The sequence below is a fragment of the Colletotrichum siamense genome, assembly GCF_013390195.1.
Source record: "Colletotrichum siamense strain Cg363 chromosome Unknown KSG_Cg363_contig01, whole genome shotgun sequence".
Taxonomy (NCBI): Eukaryota; Fungi; Ascomycota; class Sordariomycetes; order Glomerellales; family Glomerellaceae; genus Colletotrichum; species Colletotrichum siamense.
In genome coordinates this window covers 5,997,262-6,023,252 of record NW_023501014.1, presented here as the reverse complement: position 1 = coordinate 6,023,252, position 25,991 = coordinate 5,997,262, and the positions used below count along the sequence as shown (strand labels likewise).

Below are 25,991 nucleotides of genomic sequence, written 5' to 3'. Positions count from 1 at the left end.
TCCGGCGGTTAGACACCCATGGATGTCATCGTGTACGAGGCCAAGCTCCCACGGCCGAGAAAACCGTAATTGGCAAAACCCAGCAAAAAAAAAAAAAAAGCACACACGCAACAATCCCTTACCAACCAACGATCGGCGATTCGGCAAACCACCCCGCACTTCAGTCCAATCGTTATCCACAAAACGCCACATCGATAGCGAAAAGAAAAGGCCCATCAGAAGTTCTGGGCCGGGGGTATGTCATATCAGGGATCAGCAGCTGAGGGTGATGGGATGGGTGGTGGTGGCTAATGAGGGAGAAGGAAGGGAAGGGAAAGATGGCTCCGACACACACTCACATCACTCGTAATAAGCGAAGAGAGACTCTGCTGTGTAGTGTGTGTGTGTGGCTCGGCGGTGCAGTTGCAGGCATCTCTCTTTGAGAAAAGTGTGGCGTGTGTGGGTAAATGAAGTTCGATTGGCTCCACGGGTGAGTCTGGATTGGCGGTCTCGCATAATTGCGCGTCTGGGCTAGCAGAGACCAGACCTATCAAACCCCGGTACGGACCCGAGACTCGACGTCACCGGACACAGACCGCACGTCAGCTCACACCACACACACACACACACACACTCTTCCGTCTGTGCCTCAACCTCCTCCTTCTCCGGCTGCAGCTCGCGAATGTTCTGCCTCCCTACGTCACTCAGAGAGACATGTCCGCCACAGGGAGGGAAGCATATACAAGTACGAGCCACACACCATCAACGATGCGAAGAACGATGCGAACTCGAACTCGATTTCATCAGATCTCTCACTCAACCTGGTTCGACCCATAAAGCCAGTGTCTTCTCATACCTTACACCCCGAAGAGTGAAGTCATTTACCCAAATCAGTCATCATGGCTGCAGTAGCACCTACTCAGAGTAAGTCATCGCGGGTAAATTTCATGAAATACCTCAATTAGCTTACACATCCCCTGGCAGGTTTAACTCCAAACGCGCTGGGTAACCCCAAATCGGCCGCGGTCGTCGCCGAGGCCCGTCGAGCGAAGGCCGCCCGAAGAGCCAAGGCCGAGGCTCTCAAGAAGCAGGCCGAAGCCGCCGCCGCCGACAAAGAGACAGCCGCAGCCCAGCAGTCAACAAGGCGAACCGCCAACGACTCCAGTAAACCCACCAGGGCCGAAATCATCGCCAAGCTCCAACAGAAGAAGCTTCAGGCCCAGGCCCTGGCCCTAGCTCAGGCTCAGGCTCAACTTCAAGCTCAAATGGCCGGCGCTGCACCGGCCGAGGCCTCCAAGCCTCGCGTCTCGAGATCAGCGGCCAAGGAGCAGGCGAAGCCCTCGGCCAGGGAGGCGACCAAGGCAGTTGCGAGCGAGGTATCCAAGCCGGTCTCGAAGGCGCACACATCATCTCACTCGCAATCACACCCCCACCGCCATAAGACTTCATCCACCGCCATGAAGGATCACCACTCCTCCTCCCACCGATCGTCTAGGCCATCGACAAAGAAGACCATTCACAACAACACACCAACCACTGGTGCCGACATCGTCGCGCGCATCCAAACCAGGAAGGCGGCCGCGGCCAACCCGCAACCCACCAAGCCCTCCGTCAACCCATCACGTGCATCCGCGCCCGTCAAGACGCCAGCCTCCCAGCACCTCCCCAAGAAAGCCCCGGCCCCGGCCTCTGCCCCGGCGCCAGCCAAGAAGGCCCCCGCGCCAGCGGGTATCCCGGCCCCGCGACCCCTCCGCGACTTCCACGCCCCGGTCGCGCCCGCCCAGGCGCCCAAGCAGAAGACCTACCACCCCAACGCGCTGGTGCCCACCGACGAACTCGAGGCGCAGCGCAAGCAGACCGACACGCCCAAGAAGAAGACGTACCACCCCAACGCGCTGGTCCCGACGCACGAGATCGAGGCCCGGAAGCGCGGGCTGGTCGACGGCGTCGGCAACACCGTTGGCGGCGTGGCCAACACCGCGGGCGGACTCGTGGACGGCGTCGGCAAGACTGCCGGCGGCGTACTCGGCGGCGCGGGCAAGACCGTTGGCGGAGTCGGACAGACTGCCGGTGGCGTTGTCGACGGCGCCGGCAAGACTGTCGGCGGTGTCGTTGACGGAGCCGGCCGGACTGTTGGCGGGCTCGCCGATGGCGTTGGCAAGACCGTTGGCGTCGACGGCCTCGGCAAGACTGTTGGAGGAGCTACGAACGGCGTCTCGAACACCCTCGGCGCCGCGACCGGCGGTCTCGGCAAGACGCTGGGAGATACCACCGGTGCGCTTGGAAGGGGCGATGTCATGGGTACCGTCGGCGGTGCCACCAAGGGCGTTGGCGACACTGTTGGCGGTGTCGGCAAGGGATTGGTAAGAGCTCCTCTTACTGAGAACAATTTACGGACGCTGACGAAGGCTCTAGGGTGACACTGTCGGGGGTACTGTCGGAGGCCTTGGTGACACCGTTGGCGGACCCTTGGGCGGCGTCGTTGGTGGTGTTGGCAAGGGTGCTGGCGATGCTGTTACCGGCATCACTGGAGGTTTGGGCAAGGGCGTTGGCAAGGTTGGCCAAGGCGATTTGCTCGGTGGTGTTGGTGACGTCGTTGGCGGAGTTGGTGATGGGTAAGCAGTTTCTCCATTCCCGGGTACAATTCATGAAGCTAATCAATATGACAGTGTTGGCGGTCTTTTGGGCGGCGTTCTCGGTGGTTTGGGAGGCGAGCAAAACTCTAAGCAGGGTGGTGGTGGAGGTGGACTCCTTGGAGGCGGCAACGGCGGCCTCCTCGGTGGAGTCCTTGGTGGAGGAGAAGACAACCCGGGACTGCTCGGAGGAGTCCTCGGCGGAGGAAAGGACAATCCAGGACTGCTCGGCGGACTGCTGGGCGGAGGCCAAGGAGGCGGCGGCCTTCTTGGAGGTGGCGGCGGTGGTAAGAAGGGTGGTGGCGGACTGCTTGGCCTGTAAAATGATCGTTCATGTTTGAAGGAATGTGGCGCTATTGTACGATTTTACGAGACAAAATTGGATCATGGGCTATGTAGTATACAAATAAACAAGATTATGTGTTCATTCAAATTCTGATTTTCTTGTAAATCTGCACCGGAAGTTTCCGGGCCTTGTCAATTTCGTTAAGGATTGATCTGGCTTGATTATGTGGCATAATAGGCGAATATGGGAAAATTCGATGCTGTATAACTGTATGTGCTTCGCGTCTGAGCTCCTGTGCCCCATGGTCGGCTCCATATGTGCGCCGTTCGGTGTCGGCCTTGCCCGAAAGTTTCGGCGATGGTGGGTCTCCCGGCGTCTGTCACCGGAGGCAGCGGACCGGAAAGCTAACTACTAACTAGGGAAATGGGTTATCACAACCACTTGCGTTGAGTACCTCATTGGCGCAAGGTCACTTGCATCCTGCACAGCGATAATGGCTTCAAGGTCCTTTTGTTTCAATCATGTCTAGCAGAGTTTTATCGTCTATTCATTCTCTTTGTCGCATTCTACTGTATATACCCCTGAAGAAACTTCGTTCTTGTACTTCTTGTACTGTATTCCAATTTCCGTCGCGTCATAAAATATCCCAATATCCAAGCCAAACCCATAACAAAAAGGAAAGTCAGACTACCTCATCTTGACCAGCATCTTCTGCTTGCTCTCGACTTCAGATCCGCCGGTGAACAAATCCACAACCCAACCCTTGAACCGCTGCCAGAGCGAACAAATCTTGTCCCAGAAACTGAAAAACGCCCTCTTCAACCACTCAAACAGGCCCTCCCAGGGTATGAAGTAAACCGCAGCTCCAGCCGCCACGCCCAGCACGACAGCAGAGCCTGCCGCCGTAGCAACAGCGCTGACCTTCACACCCGCAGCCCCAATCTCCAACGCATGCAGTCCAAACGTGTACTTCGCATAAATCCCGCCCGCGGCGCCGCTCAACCTGACGCCCAGCTTCGCCGCCCCCGTCGCGAGCCCCAAGATCGACGACACGATGCCCTTCACGTCCTCCCAGCGGCTCTTGCCCGACAGGTTCTGAAAGTGCTGGAAGATCTCGTTCTGCTCCGCGCCGTCAAAGTTGTTGCGGCACCGCGCCCAGTGCGGGAGCGTGACGATGTCGCTGAGCTTGATGCGCACGCCGCGCTCGTCGCCGATGATGAGCGTGTGGTTCTTGTGCCGGTGCGCCTGCCACTTGTCGAGGCGCACGTTGTTGTACGTGGCGGCGCCGTCGACGAACAGCTTGCCGTGGTCGCGGCGGTCGGCGCACCGCAGCACCTTGAGCTGGCTGAAGTGCGGGGGGACGTCGAAGGTGACCTCCTCGATCTCGGGGCTGAAGAGCAGGTTGAGGACGCGGTGCTTGGCTGAGAGCTCGGCGGCGTCGATGGTTTGCTGGAGGAGCTCGACGGTGGTGAAGAGCATGGGCGGAGCTGTTTCCAGTGTCAGATGTTTGATCGATGAAGTTGCAATATGCGGGCAGGGGGTGGGGTAGCCTACTGTCTCGTTCGAAGATTCCTCGAATGTATTTGCAAGCCATTTCCAACTTGTGAAGGCTCTCTTCGCGGACAACGCACACCGTGAGGCTCTGCTTATTCCTCTCCTTCACGGTCACGCCCGCAACGACGTCCACTTCACGTCTGATGGACTTCCGAGACAGTGTGGCGGTGGATACGCCGCTGTCAGAGCCGTGGACGGAGGCGGCGGAGGAAACAACGGCGGTGGACATCTCGAATGGCGGTGAGGGACAGCGACAGGCAGAGTTTGATGGTTGTGCGTCTGCTGCAGTGCCGTCCAGCGGACAGGAACACAGATGATGAACGTCCTAAAGTCAAGTAGGATGTCCGCCCTCAAGATGCAAACCGTAGCTTCGGGTGGTATCGAATGGGGTTCTTGCGGTGACACTGAAGAATGAGCGAGAGGGTATATAATATTGGGCCGTGAGAAGCATGTGCTGTGGGTTCAAAATGCAGGGGAGGTTCGGCAGCCAATGGCAGCTCACGTTGACAGGGGTGCTGTGGTCCCATGGAGTTGGCACCATACGCACGCCGACTTTTCCAGGTGGACTATCGTGAGGAGACCAATGAGAACACAAACAATCTCATCGCGAGGCGAGCAGAGAGCTGTTTGGTCATGACTGTCATCGTCGCCCAGATCCACCCATGACTGTCGTGGCAGTACCCCAAACCGTTGGTGCGTCCATGTGTGGGCCTAGTTGTGGACATTATCGCCAGCCAGTATCAACTTTCCGCTAACGAGTCGAAACGACCAGGAAAGTTGGCCATGTGACAGAGATGCCTGGAAATCGTATAATTTTAACGGATCCACGTAATTCACATTCTTAACTCGTCCTGAGTTCTTCCCATTATAAAATTTGAAAAGAAGCAGATTTGGTTGGGTCGAGTTGCAGCGTCCTTGTGTGTTGCTTTAACCAGTCTCGCGAGAATCTTGATATGTTGAATGAGTCGCATAGCACTCTATGTACTCTGAGTGCATTGTTTTTGAGGCGTAGATCCCCGGAGAGCTTTTTGAATCAGATACTCATGACGTTGAAGAATCTACAGCCAGGGCCGAGACTGGTATCTGACCTCAGGATACCTGGGTAGCAGGGAGTCAGACACGGAAGACCTGGCGCGGGGTCATGCCGGAGGACAAGTTATGCCGCTGGGAAGTGTTCTTGAATTGAGGATCTGGCAGGGTACTTGTCTGGGCGACCCGCTCTGTGGGTGGTGAGATGCATTTCGATCGGGATGCGTGGGTAAGGTATCCGTGTTTCCGGGGGCCGAGCAGAGACCCGCCTCTCAGAGCCAGGCCGGGCAGGTGAACGCTCATCTTCGCAATCTTCAGTTATCTTTCGGCAGGCCTTTAACCATGAGATTGACAAACAAGGAGAAACAGATCCATTTGTTCCAGGTCGCGTCCCTGCGCTGTTGCCAACGCGGAACCACCAGCAGGCGGTGCTTCTTCCGCTGGAACCACGTGGAACAAATGTCAGTCCACCTCTTCACCATTTACTCAAAACCATCAGCGACTCGTGCCAGACTCCGTAGGATTAAACAGTGGGTGTGACGAGACATTTCCGTACATACAATACACGCAACCTAACTTAGCAGATTCAAGTTGTGGCCTGCGGTCTCAGCCATCTCCCGCTCCATACAACAAAAAGCATTTGAATCGGCAGCTAACAACGAGCCAGGCGCCATGTTCACCTTCCCAATCCTCCCCCTCCTTGTCCGTGGACTCGCGTACGTTTGTATCTCAACCTCTGGTTTAGAGCAGCAGGATGCTAACGCTGGTTGAGAACCACCGCTCTGGGCGATAAGCACCGTCTATGTGCTTGTACAAATACTGAAGGCAACGCTGTTGATGACACCCTTACCTCGACTGCTGCCGATAAAAAGGAAGTTTTGTCATAAGTGAGATAGGATTGTCACCTTTTTATTTACAATCGCTCGTCAAGCTGTCGCGAAGCCCCTTACTAACAAGACCAGGCCTGAAAGTCTGGCCCGCGGATGAGGGAGCACCTCTTGCAGGAAAATATGTAACTCGCCCTTCTCTTTTCCCATTGTGGGATTTAAGGACTCGGTTAACTAAGAAACTAGGCGCATGCTATCGACGGATGTTTTCTCGGATCGCGTAGCTGCGACGGTAGCTTTATCGGAGGAGACGAGATGAATGGCCTACACTCCGTTGCGTTGACAGCGTCCGCCCCCCTTTTTTTTCCCCGCTTATGCAAAAACATGAAAAAAAGCCAATTTTACGCTGTGACGCGCATTTCTCTGCATCGCACGCAAAACGCGTCAAAGTCATCACCAACACCTCAATTGCCGTCAATCACTATAGTCCCAGTAGTATTCAAACGTATAACTACACGATAGAGACATAAGGTGTGTATTTCATGCTTCCGTAGCAGTCAATCTACCCATCGAGGCATTGCCAACCCAGCTAGTCACCTCATCCCCATACCATTCGACCAACAAAAGGTCTATTTTCGTCATGAGAGATCAAGATGACATTTGCTGAGGAACAGAAGAAGAGACCTGCTGTATGACTTTATATATCTACTCAGCATACGGTTTGTATGGCTCTGAGTAATATATAAGCATACCAAGGGGCTTGATACGGTTCTTCAGAGCAAATGCTTTGGCAGTCAACAGGATTAATGACTCTCCTGATAGCTCAGCTTGTTCACGATATTGAGCAAGAGTCTACTGCTGTATAGATTGTGCCCTGTTACTTACAGTTTGCCGCTGGTCAGTACATGTCCGTGGTTTATTATATCAGATACATCGAGAAAGACGCCGGGCGACGACGACGATACAATGGCGCCCAGAATATCGAATCTACAGCTATCGACGATCGCGATGATACTGCCATTCGAAGACCAAAAGACCCACGAGCTGGCAAGTATCGTTGGCTGTACCGAACGAACGATTCGACGACATAGATCACGACGTAATATCACTGGCGAAGTGCAGAGATATAAGAGGTGCCGCCAGAGTCGACAAAAGATGGAAATATGGCATCGTACAGAGCTTCTTGAACTACTGCAGTACCGCAGCGATCTATCTCTTGAAGAGATGCAAGATTTCCTATTTGAAGCCTTCGAGATCCAGATCAGTCGTTCTGCAATCAGTCGACAGTTAAACTCAGCTGGCTGGACGAACAAGAAGTCCAAGATTATTGCTGCTCAGCGAAGTGACGAACTACGATACGAGTACTTGTACCGTATACGACGATATCGCCCCGACCAGCTGGTATTCGTCGACGAATCCGGCGTCAATAAGGATACTGGGATACGGAGGACTGGATGGGCGCCGAAAGGGCTTGCTGCGTTTCGAACTGCAGAGATTGATCGGTTTCAGAACTCTCGCGTACAGATCCTGCCAGCCCTCACGTTGAGCGGTATCCTACACTTGACTACGTATTATGGTACGACTGACGGCGATGGGTTCTTTCGTTGGCTACAGGAGTGCCTTATCCCGAAATGTGGGCGTTTTCCAGAGCCAAACTCTGTCATCGTTATGGATAACCTCTCCTGCCATCGTATACCTGAAATCGAGGGTTTATGCCGGGTATCAGGTGTCCATCTCGAGTTTCTGCCTCCGTATTCACCAGACTTCAACCCCATCGAAGAGTACTTCGGCGATCTAAAGCGATACATCAGGAAGACGTATTCGAAGTGGAACAACGATGAGAATGACACTCGGGATTTCATGGAATATCTACGTGACTGCGCTATGGAGATTGGGTATCGTCTACCCCAGATCGAGGGCCATTTCCGCCATTCGTTCGTCAACTTTGATGGGACAGAGCATATATTTGACGATATCGAACTATAAAAGGGAGGATTTGCTGCCAATATTGAACATCAGCAAGCAATCCAAATTTTCATCGTGCGTTCGCGCGCAATAGATCTTAATCGTGTCGTCATATGATGGTCAATCATCAAATCCATGATTGTAGCCAACAAGATTGCCAAAAGGTTAGCCACAAGCGCACCAGAACACAAAAAATATACCGTCGTCCATTGTTTTCGTCGGTAGCTACGTATACATATCAATTTTGCCTGTATAACGGCTGAAACGCGTTGTTGATGCTTGTGACGATGATTTGTGATGATGACACGTCATCACGATCAGAGACTTCAACCATAGTCAGAGACTTCAACTGCCCCTAACCAGTATCGGGATGGACCGAAGTGTATTGTTTGCAGATCCAAAATAACAGTAATTCTATTGCTTTTATACGTATAGAGCGGCAGTGTTGAATCTACGGCTATGGGTAGACTTTTCCGTGGTTGAACACGTCATGCAAAAAAATCGCGCATACAGTCAAACTTCACACCACTCTTGCTGTATCACTCTTCTTCGTTATCCTCCTCCGAGTAATACGTCTCTGTTGACGACGTATCACTCGAGATTTCAATCTGATTGTCCTCATCGCCTTGCTCGATTTCGTCTTGTTCGATCTGTAACTGCGTGGGCAGCATCTGCGACGCTGACAGCAGTGGTGACGAAACGAAACCAAAGAGTTCCGAAACGCCTACAAAGTTAGCCATATTCGACAGTAAACAGCTCTATATACACTCACCACGTCGACCAACTTCAACTGGCGTACCACGGATCTCTTGCTCGATGGATTGACGTGGCACTAGGGCGTCGATATGTCGGGATGACCCCAACTCGCCTGAAACTAGCGCCGCAGAGTTTTCAACTGGCGCCGCCGCCGTCCCTCCTGGCAATCCAGCGTATATTCTTGTATAAACATCTCCTTCTGACTCTCGATGGTTTGAATGAAGTTCAGAGTGAGATACCACGTCGGAGAGGGCGTCAGACTGCCCTCCGTAGTAGGCGCTGTTGTCTATGAAGGATTTGATCGAGTTCCTGACATCTTCGGTAAGATCTTGAGTAAAACCCTGTTCAGTAAACCAAATATCTGGTAACTTGCGAATTGCCCGCAAGCTACTGTCTACTGATCGCAGTTTCTGTAGCTTCTTTCTGAACCCTTCGTCGACGTTATATCGCTTGCCGCGGACGGATATAAACCACTTGATGAAGCTGGCCACTTGATCTAGAGCTTTTCGAGGCGAATCCGGTACCACTGGCGAGGACGAACGAATCGGGAGTGCGATACTTGGTTGACGAGTGCTTGGAAGGTTCAATGGCGGAAGAGTTGGCAACGAATACTGTGAGATGTTCGCATATGGCCAATATGCCGGCGGCGGCGGCGCCGGCGGCGGCAGCTGTACGTATGGGTTAGGATATTGAAGATGACGATCTGGCGCCCCCGCGTTGCCGTATATATTGACGATGGCGTTGCTGTTGGCGTTGGTTAGGCCAGATCTTGACCCTGATGATGGAAGTGCGGCATTTTCAGCCTTCTCTTCCGTCATCACTGTCGTCTCCTGGTTATCATCAACCTCCACGATATTCTTACTTCTCTTGCCCTGGCGTTTCTGATCCTCTATAAACTGGTCGTGAAGAATCTCACCAAGCAGTTCTTTAGGTGGTTCCATATTGTCAACGCCAGCCTGTCCAGTCATAATAGCCTTCGCCCACTTCTCTATATGGTGAGATTTGATCTTGTAGTGCTTCTGGCCTAGTATATAGCACCAGTTGAACTTCTCGTCGCCCGAACTATTCTTACATCTCTGGTACTCTGGGCAGATGTGCGTACGGAGAAGTTGTCTGTGCATACCCTCCTTCCGACGCTCGACGTTTGCAGGATCGTTAGCCTCACGATCGATCGCCTCTTGCATGCCGGCTGAAACGCCTGCTCGGCCACCTTTTCGAGGCGTTCGTACGCCAGTCACTATACCACCAGAGATTGGTACGGCGCTGTATTGCCACTTGACGGTGAGGTGGACTTCACCCCTCTCTTCAGCTTGTTCAAGAGAGGGGACAATATCAACCCATGGAATACTTGGCCAAGTGACCCCTCCAGTAGACGGATAGACCCGAGTGAAGATTGGTGTTGGTTTAGATGCGTTGGTGGGCTTCCTCCAAGCAACGACAACAGCGATATTGGCCTTCTTCACAATATACGAGTGAGCCACTTCTGCCTCAAGTTGGGCGCCGCTGTCTGCCTCCCAGTCTCTACTATTCGCATCTAATACAGGAGCAATACTGAATCTGTTATACGCGATGCTCTCGATGGTTAGATCGAGAACAGGTAAACCGTTACCCTTGAGCGCTGGGCCACGGGTAACCTGGATTTGTAGCAGAGTTGGTTCCTCGTTACCCATATCGTCCTCCTCTTCAAATACATCGTGGAACGACATAAACGTATCATCAGCGCTATGGCGAGGGGCCGTAGGCGTATCGTCCGCAAATCGAGTGGTTTGACGAGGGGTTGGGTTAACTGGGGTCGAGTCTGGTCGAAACGGTGGCATCGACGAAGGCAGAGTACTTCGGAGCCGGATCGTATGCGGCGGATCCTTCTTTCGCTTCCTCTGCGTTGTCGTTGCTTTTTGGCGAGAGGACGCTTTTGGAGCTCTTCGTGATGACGGAGGGGCTATAAGTACACGCTTTCTTCGCGATGTAGACTCAGCCGCCACCAAATCATTAGTCTCGGGTCCAGCCTCGGCGACGATAACCTCCTCGGCGGCCTCCTCGGCGGCCTCTTCGGCGGCGGCAGCCCGGCGAGCCCTCTCGGCGGGCGTAACGATCCTGATCGACGGCGAGGCAGAGCGTTGAGGAGGATCTCTGGCGGCGTCCTGTGCCAGTTGTTGTATACGTCGTTGTTTCCGCGTACCGTTGGCGATGGGTGACGGACGATGCCCAGAAGGGTCATCATCCGCCTGCCGAGCCGCGCGGCGGCGTTTAGGAGGCATCACGATGCCCTCAGATAATGAGATTCAATAGAAATAGATCAATTGAAGCCATCAGAATAGGTCAATTGCCGTACTACGAATATCTACGTGGCGTTGGGCAAATTTTCATGTATATACAGGGATTATGCGTGCGTAATTTCGGCAAAAAGGGGGGGCGGACGCTGTCAACGCAACGGAGTGTATGCGGAGAACACAGCACCTGTTTTACCCCCACGAAAGGCGACTACACGTTTTGATAGATTTCCAGCTGTAACGGCCTACTGTTATTCGCAACTATATTGTCTGGAAACTTCGAGATGGAGAAAAGTTTTGCAGCAGGGCAATCTGTGATACTTAACGGCTTGATGAATGATGAGCACAGCTGACAGTATTACTTATATTTCTTCAAGCCTTATGAAAGGTGTTCAGCTCTCTACATAATCTTTAAGAGTGTCTTAGTGTTTCTTTGCCCTAATCTCAAACATTTCTTTCTCATTTATACCAATATCTATCCTAGATAATGTCTCCGTGCCGCCTGTGAAGCCAAAAGTAAACATATCTTTGTCACAGGTTATGCACGGCGAGCACACATGCCCAATCACGCATCAATCAACACTCATATTAAGCCCTCTGTGAATCACGAGAACGGAGTAGGACATTTCTTCGTTCTTCACGCTACCTCTTGTATCTTGAGGTGATCTTATGAATGTTGCCTAAGGTGCAATCTAAACCGTCATATTTACACAGCTGGTGCCGTGAACCACATCCCCACTTACAGCTATCGCCGTAGTAGTACTCTTCTTTCTTCCCTTCAAAATTTTTTCTTCGCAGTTACTCTAAACCGTAGATACATCTTCATGCAGGCTAGTAGAAACTCAGCGCCATCGAACATTGACCTATCAGTGACGGCTTATAAACCTTAGAAATGGTGGTTGCAGGTAATGAAAGGGCATGAATACCGCGTGGTTCTAAGTCTGGTGTATGATGACGCAGATGTTTCTTGTCAGATCACATGCTTCAGGCATTGCAGAATCTAACTTATTGTGTCTCTGTTTCCGCAACAAACTGCGAAGAAGAAAAGTTAGAAGGGAAAAAAAGATTCAAATCTCAGGAGATAGCGAGGCTAGAATCCAGCCGTGAAATGTCCTCTACGCAGCCAAAGAAGGGGCTGCTCGGTTTTAGATTGCGTCTGGGAGCATGAGCAGCGTCAATTCAAGAAGAAGACATTAAGCATCACACTGTAAGATAAGCTGCGCTGTTGGCCAGTTGGTGAGTGGAGTCCCATCTGGAATCGCACCCGGTTGTCTCTTTCAGGGCGTGTTGCCCCGCTTTGGAGGTGGTGAGATGGAGTTTGACAGGGCGACTACCTTGCCCGCTCACAGCCCCTGACAGCCGAATTACAAGGTGTTTGCTTCAGCGGCCCAGGCGGAGAGATGTCTCTCAGGCCGGGATAAGCGGAATCCAACCCACCATCCATAAAGGCTGCGTCTGCTGCGGGAATTATGTGGTGTACCCGGGGCGGGTAGTAATTTAGTGTATTTAGGTTGGGTGAATTGCCTGAGCAGCATGAGGAGACTTGCGGACCCAACATTGCATGGTTTCCCAATCATCCTGTAGAGTCGATACACTTACTGGATAGGCGGTGTGTTAGATGAAGAATCATTCCATCGCCCGACTCTTGGGGCTGTGAATGTTCGTCTCCACGATAGGTATCGGTGATAAGGTTCCTGCAATTCCCTTAAGGTACCGTACATCTAGTAAACAGGGTGAGTCCCCTGCAGTAGCGTGCTGGAGCTGCTGCACCGCTGCGCCGCTGCCAATACCGAACCTCCGTCACGTCTTTCTTTTGCCCATCCTGAAGCTCCCATGATTGTTGAAGTTAATTACCACGCGTAAGCCCAAAGGGGCCTGGTTCATAGCTCTTGGTGCTGTGATGCAGAGACAAATCCTCCGGTCTCGTCGCTAACTCCAGGTCCCTTGGACGCATACAAATTCGATAATGGCGTTGGCATAGGACGGTTCGTCGATGCAGTGTTCCTGCGAAGTACGATCCGCGTCATGCATCTCGCAGTCTTTCTGGGGCCACCATAGCAGTCGTCAGTCTTGGCTGGGCTGAGTCGGCAACTGAATGTGGCTAGTATTCGTCCTCGCAGACCAAGCGCTCCCATACCCCCCAATCGTGATGATGGAAAAGATCCTCACACAATTGTCCACGCCGGTGTCCTACAAGAATCATCCGCCACCCATGGTGGTTGCTTCTGAACTTTGCTTTGCAGTCAACCAAGGTCGTGCATTCCGAGCATCTTGAGTGCTTCTTGTACAGGTTTACTCACGATCCCATCGCCACCACCCCTTCATCCCGACTCAAGGTTCAACCCAGCCGGTACGGCCCCATCGAAAGAAAGGGTCCCTTGGTCATCTGCGAAATCTATCGCTGACTGGCGCCACAGCCGTTCCTTCTCGCCAACCTTGATCCCAACTTCACCCGATAGCCCAGCACCTGGCTGAGCTTATTTTACACCCCCCATGAACGACCGGTTGCCGTCGCTTTCGAGCGAACCGGCTGGTCAACATCATGCCCATCAGCGATTACCCGAACTAGCGTGTGTACCTCCAAACGCGGCGCCGGTCTCGCCCACGGCCATTGAAAATCAGTTTGCTTTTGCACATCAGCAACCTGACGCAAGCGTCGGCTTAGACGCCGGCTTTAATATCGACTTTGGCGCCGACTTTGACGCCGACATTGCTGCCAACTCAGAAGCCAACTTTGACATCGATATCGATATCGATGTTTCAGCGCTAACAATCGGCGACGCCACTGCTACAGGCGTCGACGACGTCCCCCCTTTTTTGGGGCAATACGGCCGTCAGGCTCATCCTGACGCGGGGTCATGGAATCCTTTGGGGGCCACATCACTGCGCATCCAGCCGGAGTGTCACATTGCCCCAGGTTTTCTCAACCAACAATTGCTATCACCGAGCACCGCAACTCCTAGCCAAACTGCATCGTCTGTTTTCGACACCTGCAGCATCCGCAGTGGAGTAACGGCCACTTCTCAATCCTCGACGATCTGCGAGTTCTGCTCGAAGCCATACCGCAACGTGAGACAGAAGAACCGGCACCAGAGGGCGGCCCATGGCAACACGTTTCGATGCAGATGCCTGTACGGAAGTGGACGAAGAGACAACTACCTTCGGCACCTTGGCAATTGCAGGAAGCGGCAAGATACCGATCAGCCGTTTACTTGTAAATGTGGTGAACGGACCGACGACTTCAACAACCATTGGACGCATGTTGGGGTCTGCAAACTTCCTCCCGGGCGGCCTGCGGCCAGCTCTCGCAAAGTTCAGTGGCTCCCATTTCCTTCCGCAGGGTAACCTTTTATGGTCCCTTGGGGTGACACAAATCAAGTTGCGCCCGGCGGTTGCGTCTTCATGTCCTTTCATGGGATCTATCAAACCGCGGCGATCGTGCTGCCGTCAACATTCTTTGAGGTCCTGTCGTTAATTCTTGAATATATATATACACTGCTGCAGCATCCTGTACACCTTCACCTTGATTTTATTTATGTGTCAAATGGAACACCGAACTCAGTCCCCTACTACGTACCACGTCGCTGCAAGCTTGTGTTGAGTTCTGCTTCACGTACTTCTAGGGGAGTGTGCGCTAACAGCTACAATCCGCCGGGAATAACAAGAAACCACCAACTGAACGAAATATGGTTCATAGGAAGCCAACAGCTTTGAGACCACAGATTTATTGCGTAGAACGACGATGACGACCAGTCTGAGATATTTCGGCCTTTCTCTTCACGTCGCTTTTATATGTACATCGTAGAGGAGCTTGTGACTACAAATAGTGCTGGCAACATTGCCACGATTCTATTTCAGATGATGCCGCCTTGCAGCCTGCTTGGAAAGTCAAAGGCCCAGGCTTGCCAGGTCCAAATCCGACTCAAGCTGATTGAGACGGTCGCCACGGAATTTGAGGCCCATTTCTGCCTATAATTTCGGTGAGAGACAGCCCTATTATTGGCTCTCACGCCCCATTTGAGGTTCATTTCAGGGCCTTCTATGACGCAAGTCTTGCACTGCGTTTTAGACCTTGCTCTCAGTGAAGATGTGCGAAGATGTCGCAACAAGCTGAGCCGAGACGTCGGTGTCCAATTTTGGATTAGTTGGACTTGTGCTGGTCGCCTTGCCACAACCACCTGCAAGGCGACGATGTTGCTGCCTAGATGGCACAGGCATGCGGATTCTTCACACGGAAAGGCCAGAAAGGATTTTAAATGTGCCTCAACGTCGAAAACGTATCCGATTCGCCAATTGAGAAAACGTGAGCAAGATCATGCTCGGTGTAGTTTATGGCACGGCCGCAGGCTTATACCTCGTGAGCCCAGTCACTATGACTGATATAATGAGACTCATCCTTTGGAAGTTGAATCGCAAGGCTTCGTTGATGCCTGCTGAGCTACAAATCTGAACATGCGTTATCATCCAGTCTTTATAACAGGCACTTGGAGTTGTTTCTCGTATGCTTCATCTTTCTCAACATACAACTGTCTTCCAAGGAACCGTTAGAAACGACGAAACCTCTTGCAACATGCCTAGCGCTCTGCTGAGAGTAAGTCTAGCAACTCCAGATTTTCAGTAGCTAAGATAATTGATCACGAATTTCAAATTAGACTCGGGCTCCCATAGGGTTGGCCGAAATGGCGGTTGCCACAAATCCAGGCGGCCACGAAAACCTCATTGGAGACAAATACCAGATCAAATGTCGTAAACCTGAAGTCAGCGACGACTACCTTGACTTTTACATCGTCACGAATACAGATGGTGCGCAGTTTGAAGCTCAGGCCTTCTCGGCGATGCCGCGAGAGAGGGAAGGACTGCTTCAAGCTCGTCGACGACGCATGAAACGTATTTATCGCTCTGACAACTTTGAGGACGAGTTTGAGTATGAGGGGCGCCGTTTCCTTGTCTCCAAAGTACAAAGAAATCAAAAAGAATGGATAGACTTGGAAGCACAAGTGGGCGGGCGACGGCAGCAAGAAAACTTGCCCTCGCCTCCGGAGAAACGCATCGAGAAGCTCCGGGCTGTGATTCCAGGAAACATCGACGAAGGCGGGCCGGCAGAATCTCGTAGGTCGAGTTACGCGGAGATGCTGTCAAAGCACCACAATCATCCAGGTAACGTGAATGAGACAACACAGGGGCGCAAACTGTGTCTAGGTCGGTACGAAGTCTGAAGCGCACGCCTGGTTTGCAGTATTTGGTGAATCTAGCGTTGCACTCACACGCCCAGCCCCTGCAAAAAAATACCTTGAAAGGCTAGTCGCTGGAGCTTGGCCGGTCCCGGACGAAAGTGGGCGTCTTGGTCGCAGCGGTTGAGGAGAACAAAGCGGAAAGTCTATCTCAATCTAATATTGACTACATCGTTCGAGCCTGACTTCAGGGGGCTTCTACGTAAATATGGTAATCATACCTAATCAAAATAAAACTTATAGGCAGATCGTTGGCATATTTTGCCGCGATGTGCACTCCCAAGTTCTCAACCGAACATCGACCACTTCAGGCATCGTGCAAGTAGGTGTGATTTAGTTCTCGATCTTCCCGAAGTCTTGTATTTATTTATCTATGTCCATAGGCTGTGCAACCGAACGTGCCAACAGCATCACGGCATCCGACTCAAATAGTGCGCTTTCGCTCGCATCATTGGAGCAGAAGCCGGAACTGCTGTAAACGTCCTTCGAGACGCTGGCACATTCGTTCCCACCAAGTAGCAAAAGGAGCAAGCCTTTCTCAGTGCCCTCCGGGAACAAGTGTTTCGGCCGTCCTTGATAGCCCTCTGCAAATAAGACGCAGAGCTCTTGATCACTGTCAGTACTCAGGGGCACATGGCCACGCGAGAAAGCCATCTCTGTCTTCCCGGTACTTTTTACACATTGCGCCGTCGCGGAACGGTGCGTTGTTCTCCACTGCGCCACGCTCCGCTCCCTCCCCCCCTGACCTGGCACTCACTGAGCGCGCTGTCGTGGCCATTCACGTCACACTTCTGGATTCGAGGTCATGGGCTGCGACTTTTCATTTCTACTGACATAACTTCAAGGCGCGTTTATAGCACACATAAAGGCAAGGAAATTTGGAGGAGGGGGGCGGGAGTTTGTCGATGCCGACCAATCTTCGCCGCTGCCGGGGGGGGGGGGGGGGAGCACTTTCCCGCCCGGCTGCTCCGGTTACGCAAGGTCTCCGGGTACTGAAGAAGATGTGAAGGGCCCTTGATTTCAATCATTCCCTGCTGAACTACGCGCTTCGCGCCTCTGAGGCTTCTCCAAGCCATCATGATGTGCCTCTTCTTCAACATCAGCCCAATGGCATCGTTGACAAATGCCCTCAGAGGCACAAAGGCACATTAGGCAATGTGCCTCACGTACACTCCGCCTCCTGATACTTGACCAAAGTCTGTATGCTCCCTCATGAAAACATGTCCACTTCCACCGGATTCTTTTTGCATTAATTGAGCGGGTTCCCCGTGTGTCCCTCTAGTGCACAGTTTCACTCGCCTTCACAACCGCGATTCACCTGCTTTTTGCTCAAGAAACTACCTTTCCCGTATGAACTTGCCTTCTTTTTGTCGACTTAACCACCGATGCAGTGATGAAGTAACGAATAAGTACTGATAGCGCGCCATAGTCCTGCGACTTGATGATTTCCACGGGACAGTGAACATGAGCAACCAGCCGCACCCCCAAGATGGGACAGCTGGCTTTGGCCGTGACCGTCCCAACGGCAACGGCAACGACAATGCATTCATTGCGCATCATATGCCGGCCAGCTCGATCGTAACTTCAGGCGGGTATTCGAATTATCCACCCAATCGTTACTCTCATCCGAGTACTGCCTTCGCTACGGGCGGAGCTGCCGGGTTCGCTCCTGAAATCCGGTCTCCCCAACTCGAAGGATATGGTGACGCAGCTCGCACCACATTGGAGAGCAGAATAGCATTGCAAAGCAGTTCGCTTAGCGAGCCTTGGAATCCGTTCAGTGCAGTTCACCAGCCCTCGACGACATTTTACGGGTACCAACATCTCCCTATGCAACACGCCAACATGCAACTTCATGGGTACCCAGGCCTGCCCCCATTGGGCACCCCGGCGTCGCCCAGCCAAACCGGTAACTCCAATCGCTCCACGCAATGCGAGCAGTGCAGCAGCATTCTCGGTACCCCCAGAGAGTGGCAGCGGCACATGCGAACAGTTCATGGTACAGTGAGGTACATCTGCAAGTGTTTTCATTCGCCTACACGCAAAGACAATTACATTCGGCATATGACGAAGTCCTGCAAGATGAAGCACGAGGCCGGAGGGTCTTTCTTTTGCATCTGTGGGTTGGAACAGAGCATCTTGGACGAACACTTGACTCATGTCAAACGCTGCGGCAAGCAGCAAGCTGGGCGTCGCTCAAACGGCTCCCAATTCAGTGTTGAACGGTCGGGATGATTCAACGGTGTGGATACACAACATGGGATTGAGTTTCGGTTTCAAGACTCTCTCAGTCTTGTCGGGCCGCATTCTCACATTTTGTGGCGTTGTAAGGGTGTTGTGGCTCTTGGGGTTTGCCTGTTGTCGGCGGTGTCTTGATGAAAACGGATTGCAAGGGCGGTGCATGCCTTCCGGTTAAATCATGCTAGAGGATGTTGTACTTAGATTTCTTTAGCGCATCAATCCAACCTGCGTCGGCATTATTTGCTCCGTCTGATGGCTCTTCGTAGACGACCTTTATGCTGATAAGTAGTGTCTGGCGATTTGACAAGAGACGTAGGTCACTTGACGTTTCTGAAGGCTGCCCATATTGCATCAGCGACGCTACGATACGTCGTACATACCGACAATGGACAGAAGTGCCAATCCCCCCCCCCCCGGAACCACAGATCTGTCCGTCAGCGTGCGCAATCCATCCCAGGTGACGTCGCGTCTAGGCGAGCGGCAACACAATTTGCATCATCCCAAACGAAGGACAAGCGCCTGAGACTAGGTTAAGCATTGTGGTGGAGTGTTGTGTTTGAAGAATGAAGTGCATTGCCATTCCAAAAAACATCGCGCGGCGTCTTCGACCTTCAAATATCTGCGGAAATCGCCCTCTTTGCCCAAGACCCCTGAGGCGCCCCAGGATGCCCTCGTTCGCATCTCCGCCCAAGTAGGCGTCTCATCAGGCAGCACTCCTGAAGGCGGTTCCAAGTTCCCATTGAGGCGCATTTTTTGGGTGCATCCTTTACCGGTAACACACCACTGTACAGGGTCAAAATTACGCCGGCAACAGGCGACCAGTCAGGCATCCGAAGGCAGCTTGGGCTGGGTCGAAAGGCGGCACAAGATTCGCAATGGCGCAACCCAGTATTCCCAGGTCAGAATTGGCAATTGCCTTTAGCATTGGATTCGCCGGCCTCATTGTCGAATGCATGATCTCGTTCTCACTTCCATCTGGAACTGCGCCTTGCTTGAAGGCTTGCTCTGCGCAATTGTACAAAGCTAGAGCAACCGTTACTACAGTCCCTCAGCTGCTACACATTGCTGCCTGAGTCTAATCGAGCATCACGTTCAACATAAATATCGCAAGAAGGCCTCCAATGCCACTCCAACAATCTTCCTGTTTATCTTAACGACATACAGCAGTCTTCGAGTTCAGAGATGGCCACATGCATACCGGCCTTTGACACTTAGATATCCTCTGGATTGATACAAATTTAGTCCGAAATCTTAGGAATCACCATGATACTAAAGACTCGGTCTGGCTCACAGGTAGGTTCTGAGGTATTTATTATGTATAGAGACTCATGGCATCGGATGCAATGTTCTCAGTGTATTTACCTTCACACAAACAAGCAGCTAGAATAAGTGCCCGTAACGGAACTGCCCCAAGAGATATTAGGACTATCAACTAAGTCAACGACGTAGGCAGCACATCCCTCTCAGGGGATGGGCAAGGGGCTATTTAGTATGGGTTAGGTACCGGTCAGATTGGTCTAAGCTGTAGTATCATGACACCAGGCAATGTCAGAACTTTCGCAGCCGAGCTCTCGTATGCTCAACTCCAAAGGGCACAGGCCATCCGAGCTTCCTTTCCAGAGCCGGCCGGTCAATGTGGGTCTCTAGGCCGGGGCCGTGATGGGAACGGTAGATCCGAGAGGTTAATTGACGACAGGACGGAGCGGCTTCTTTCGGGGCCAAATATTTGCTGGCCTCGCTTTTTAGTGATCATAGGGCACCATATCACCCAATGATATGTCAGTATCTGGCTTTGCCGTTGTGCCACACGCTTGCATTGCTGCGAGATGTGTCGTGACAAGGCCTTGCGGGTGACTGATGGACTTGAAGGAGCAGATCGTAGAATCTGGGCTTGAGCAGAGTCGGCTACCCCACGAGTACTGCAACACTGTGCTTTGAGGTGCATTTTGGATGCATGGCATTACCACTCTCGCCCGACTCATTCCCCCGTTAAACCCGTCCCAAGGGAGGGTAGCGCGCCGGTGGTCTTGGCTTGGGCTCACGAGTGGTGCTGTCTAGTACTGTTACGCCAACGCTTGTCGCCTTTCGACCGCATTGGAGAGAAAATAGACCTCAAATAAACCTCACGTTTCGTCCTCGTAAAACCCTGCTGTCCCCGTCTCATTCATGACTTTCTCTCTTCCTCTCGTTTCATTCTTTGATTCATTCTGTTTGGCACCGTCACTACCGATAAGACCTCCAACATCAACACTTCCGCAGTACTTCGTCTTGGACCCGACAATAAGACCAGTTGGTAAGTGACTCGCCTACAAGGGGCCAGATCGCTGTGCGCGAACCAATATGCTCGTTCCTAACCAGTCCACAGTTACTTCGCCGCACCATCATCCTTGAACCGACCGCCACACACAAGTATCCCCCGACCTGAGTGATCTCTCAGGCTCACCTGCAAGCATGGACAACCAGCCGCGCTCCCTCGATGAGACCGCTGGCCACGGGTACGGCAGTGGTTACTATGCTACTTCCGAGGCCATCAGTCAGGACGCCTCGGCCACCTATGAAGGCTATACGCCCACCTACGGAAGCGCGTACGACCAATTCGCGGGTTCCGATCTGGGTGCTCTAGACAATCTTGACTTTTCTTCGGGTTGCTATTCCCAAGAAATCGATCTGCATCCTGGACCTCCCGTTTTCTCCCCACCAACCCCTGCACTGCAGCATCCAGACCAGTATTCGGGTTTGGATCCTGAACTTGCACTGCAGCAAGTGCGAAATGGTCTAGGGCATCAAAACGCTTCGCCCTGGACTCATGTAATAGCCCCCGGACCAAAATACCTGACGCCCAATTACTACCCTGCTTCCCCTACCTACCACACTCTGACAAACACCACCACGCCTAGCCTGCTAGATGATTTGGGCCAATCTCTCACCTACACATCGCCCGGCTGGGATGCTGTCAGCAATCGAAGCGTCAATACTGACGGCTCTGGGATAACTACTTGCGAACGCTGTCACAAGACCTTCGGCGACTCAAGACAAGCACGGAGGCACGCAACAGAGGTGCATCGTGAGGACAGCGATCCTCAGTACACATGCAAATGTAGCTACCAGGTCACACGCAAAAGCAATTACCTTCGACACCTGACTGGCAGCTGTAGGGGGAGGATTTCTACAAATAAGGTCTATGTCTGCATTTGTAAAAAGTATTTCGCCGATCTTGATGCTCATTTGACTCATATTCGAGTCTGCGGCAAGAAGAAGGCCGGACGCCCACCAAACAGTTCTCGCAGCTCTCACGGCTGAACCTTGCGCTCTCCGGGGCTGTTCAGAGATGGCAGTGCTGACTGCGGCCGGGCATACGTAACCAACCATCAACGACATTCGAATAACGACCATCTTCAAATCAACAAAGCCAGTCTCACCAATTTCCCACTTTGTTTCAATTTTCTTCATTCAAATCCCGGCAGCTTTGCAGCACCATGTCACATTTTCATTTGCCTCTGTGCCAAGTCAGATATGAATAGCTAGCATTTAAATACACCCTTCTCTAATTACTTCGTTAGGTATTCGTGTCATCACCAGAAACGGGCATTATGTATTTATCGCGCCTCAGATTTATGAACATTTACTCTTATCCTGAGCCATGTTATCTTGCGGCAATCATCGATTCACTCATCTCGACGCGCGCAACTCGAGCTCAGTCGACACGCGTGGAGGCCTCCTCCCACTAACCTGCGTTAGCGAAACACGGGTGGATCAGCATTTAGTGATACAGCAGGTGCAGCAAAAATAAGTCTTAAGAAGAGTTGAGACGTGGAAGCAAATGAAGCCGAGAATGCGAAGCAGAAAGTACGAAGACACACTCAGTCATGTCGATGCGTTTTGTTGAATTAGTCAAGAGCATGAAGGTTTGTGGTCTCTTTATATCAGAGCCATTGATTTCATGATGTGTTAATTTCCTGTCCTGGTCACATTCGCCCTAGGATGCGAACCACACGCGGGCCAAGGCGGCCGAGACCAGGCATTCGATACAACCAGAAAATAGGCATTCACGTCAGCCATCCTCATGACACAATGCGTCGGGCCGCTAAGATTGAGGCCAATTTCTGCCTAATTTTCGGTGAGCTCCAGACGTATCATTGGTTTCGAAGACCCTTGTTGAGGCTCATTTCTAACAGGCCGTCAAGCATTCTAAGCATCCCTGTGCATCAATCATCGCTTAGATCTGACTCTTATGGATTGTACCCGTCACGCTGCAGAGCGTTCGGTATTTCTTTCGGCTTAGTTCAGGGCACCCTCCCGATCGGACATTCATGTGCTCCAATAAATCAACCCCGACCATGGGATCGAAAGATTCGAATGTGCCTCACCATGGCCCGTAGGGCTGGGACAGAAAATATGAAGGCTTGCGCTAGGCCCATCAACATGGGAACACAGGACTCTTCTCGGCCCACCAAACTCAATTGATTGAGAGGTGATTTGTTTCCCTGCCTCTTGATTTCAGCTGATATGATGAGGCTTAACTGCCTGGATGTGTCCTCGTGGGGTGCAAAGTCATAATTTTTTCACGTACGCTCGCGGCAAGTTCACGGCCTTGTGACACAACTGCAAATCGCATAAAAGCTGCCTTTATGAATGGATTATAATGTTCTTGATGTCATCTCTTACATGTCATATCTACTTAGAGAAATCACTGAAGCATCTTCTCCGCCTTTTTCTTCGTGAGTACTCAGATCGTTTACATCAAGAATTGTGTCTATTTCAATGAAGATCGGTCACCAATCATTACCTCTTTGCAGTTTCGTAGCATCTGGAACTCCAAACCGACAGGATGTGCCATACTAGCACCGTCCACTCATACGCACCTCGAAACCAATCGTTTGGTTTTACAGAGGATCTCATCGGAAACAAATACCGAATCCAAAGCCGTAAAGTTACAGACGACTGCCTCGACGTCTACATCGTTACCGATATAGATGGCAGATATTTTGAGGCTCAGGCGTTTTCACCCGTCGCCGAAATGCCTCGGGAGCGTGAAGGCCTTCGTAATGCACGACGGAGACGGATGAAACGCATAGCCCGGTCTAGCAACTTTGCTGGAGAGTTCGAGCATGGAGGACGCCGATTCTATGTATCGGACGTTCGAAGGAACGATAAGGAGTGGGCAGATCTGCAGGCTCAGACTGGTGGGCGCATCAGGGATGAGAATATGCCTCGGCTCACCGGAAACAGTATGGAGAGCGCCTGCGCTGCAATGAGTCATTGTGGTTTAGCGCCAATAATGACACCGAAACATAATCAAAGATCAACTTATGCGGATGTCGCGGCTAGTAGTCAGAACTATGACGTGGGCACCAATTCAGTTGTTGGGAGAAGGACGATTACTTTCAGTCTAGGGGGTTCGAAAAGATCTGCTGAGCAGTAATTGTTGAGTAATGATAACCGGTCAGATCCTTCATTCCTTCAACAGGAAAAATGGCTTGAAGGATTCTCAGGAGCAACTCAAGGAGAAGTCTGGACCTCAAGGATGCGTCGGGAGATTACCACCAATAATATCCTGACTCGGGAAGGTTGGCTGAAGCGTAAGCTTGCTAGCTACATGAACTCTCCGTTTGCCGGTTGGTAAAGTCTGATTGCATACGCAGTGTTATTAACTAGTATCCACTTGTTGAAAGTCTCATTTAACTACATGATTATGTATTCCTAAACCTTATCTCAACTCTTGGGACGAGACAGTCATTATGTCCGAAGTAGCACGTGCAGGAATGGAATAGAACAAATATTTACTAGCAAACTACCGAGCCAACCCAATCACCAAACTCAAATCGCCCGACGCGACGAGAAGCCTATTACATCAATCCATCAGCTAAACACCAACACCAAGGCGCACCGCTAGGCTGAAAGAACAAGGATTCAAAGAGCAGGAATAAGCGAAAGCGAACGCTCAGCAAGAACAACCACAAGCCCTGCATCCCTTCCCACAGCTAATGTCGTCGGCAACTCTGCAATCAGCCCTAGCATCACAAGTCTTCCACGACCCGTAACCACGGTTCCGAGCAGTCCAGCACCACCGTCCATCTCCATCACAAGCTCTGTAACAGTAGCCCCTAGAACATCCGTATTCGCCGGGGTCGACGTCCCAGCACTTTCCCCAGCCATGCTTCCACCACCAGTGTTCAGCAGTGAGGGGTGCGCTGGTGTTGCTATTAGCATCCTCTGCAGCGGCTGCGGCCGCGGCATAGTTGGGGCGAGTTCCGACAGAGCCCTCGGGTCGAGGGTTCGGGCCAAGGGGATGCTCCTTGCACTTTCGGATCTGAGAGGGGTCTACGCCCTTTTCGTCCATAGAGCCGGCGGTATAAGACATGACTCCGAGCTGTCCGCACTCATCCGCTGCGTTAGCGGGGGCGACTCCGGCGAGGATGGGAGTGGCAAAGAGGAGCAGGGTAGTGGCCACAGTGGTGAGCTTCATCTTCTTTTTCGGGAAATTGGAGAAACAAAGAAGTCAGATGGGCGTGCTGTTGTCAGGATTGAGTTTTCGGGGAATGCGGGTACGAGAGCCCAGCCACGTGGATAAAGTTCAGATTAACGGGAATGACGATGCTTGTTTGACAAAACTATGGTGGTTTGTTGTGTAGTGATGTGTGGTGATATGTAACGGTGATATTGCTTGGATGAGGGTAAGGTTTGAATGATTTGTTTTCATCGTCCACCAAGCCGGGAGGGCATTGCCAGCTTTATACTTGGACGTTCCCACCATCTCTTCCGCCCCAACGAACCATGACCGCATTCCCTAGCTTCCCGTCCTTGTTTTTCGATGAAGCTTGATTCTCCGCGAACTCCGTGAAAATCACCCGTGATAAGGAAGTTTAGCATAAGCGAACACGAATTCGGAAGGGCGGGCGTGGGGTGATGTTCCACTCACACGGATTGCTTCCTCCTGCCGGGCCGAGGCCTCTTTCACGGCTGACTCCTTCGGTTGGCGATAAACATTCCAAATCCGTCTGCTCAGCAGGAATACTCACGTCACCAGACGGCGAGGATGGCGATTAGCTTTGAAGTATAGAAGGCTGGATTTTAGGAAGTAACGGAGCTTTTCTGACTCGGATCTAAGGACCGACTCCTGATTCCCGATGGGGAAATCACTCACTCGGTAGAACTTTGAAGATTTACTCGGGACTCGGAAACTATCATCGGGATTTACGCTCCGGTAATCTGGTAAATGA

General features: G+C 52.0%; 4 protein-coding genes across 4 annotated transcripts; 2 read left to right on the top strand and 2 right to left on the bottom strand.

The window, feature by feature from the left end:
• Positions 1-878: 878 nt before the first annotated feature.
• On the top strand, positions 879-2,934 carry CGCS363_v001513 (uncharacterized protein; the record flags this gene model as incomplete). Its single annotated transcript, XM_036633362.1, has 4 exons — positions 879-903; positions 964-2,342; positions 2,395-2,594; positions 2,649-2,934. The coding sequence occupies 4 exons, from the start codon at positions 879-881 to the stop codon at positions 2,932-2,934; spliced, it is 1,890 nt and encodes a 629-aa protein (XP_036501028.1).
• Positions 2,935-3,585: 651 nt separating this feature from the next.
• On the bottom strand, positions 3,586-4,681 carry CGCS363_v001512 (uncharacterized protein; the record flags this gene model as incomplete). The annotated part of the gene is made up of 2 exons (XM_036633361.1): positions 3,586-4,385; positions 4,453-4,681. The coding sequence occupies 2 exons, from the start codon at positions 4,679-4,681 to the stop codon at positions 3,586-3,588; spliced, it is 1,029 nt and encodes a 342-aa protein (XP_036501029.1).
• A 2,782-nt stretch (positions 4,682-7,463) lies between these two features.
• On the top strand, positions 7,464-8,294 carry CGCS363_v001511 (uncharacterized protein; the record flags this gene model as incomplete). The annotated part of the gene is made up of 1 exon (XM_036633360.1): positions 7,464-8,294. One exon carries the CDS (start codon positions 7,464-7,466, stop codon positions 8,292-8,294), a length of 831 nt encoding a protein of 276 aa, XP_036501030.1.
• Positions 8,295-24,712: 16,418 nt separating this feature from the next.
• On the bottom strand, positions 24,713-25,237 carry CGCS363_v001510 (uncharacterized protein; the record flags this gene model as incomplete). The annotated part of the gene is made up of 1 exon (XM_036633359.1): positions 24,713-25,237. The coding sequence occupies one exon, from the start codon at positions 25,235-25,237 to the stop codon at positions 24,713-24,715; it is 525 nt and encodes a 174-aa protein (XP_036501031.1).
• Between the last annotated feature and the right edge of the window lie 754 nt (positions 25,238-25,991).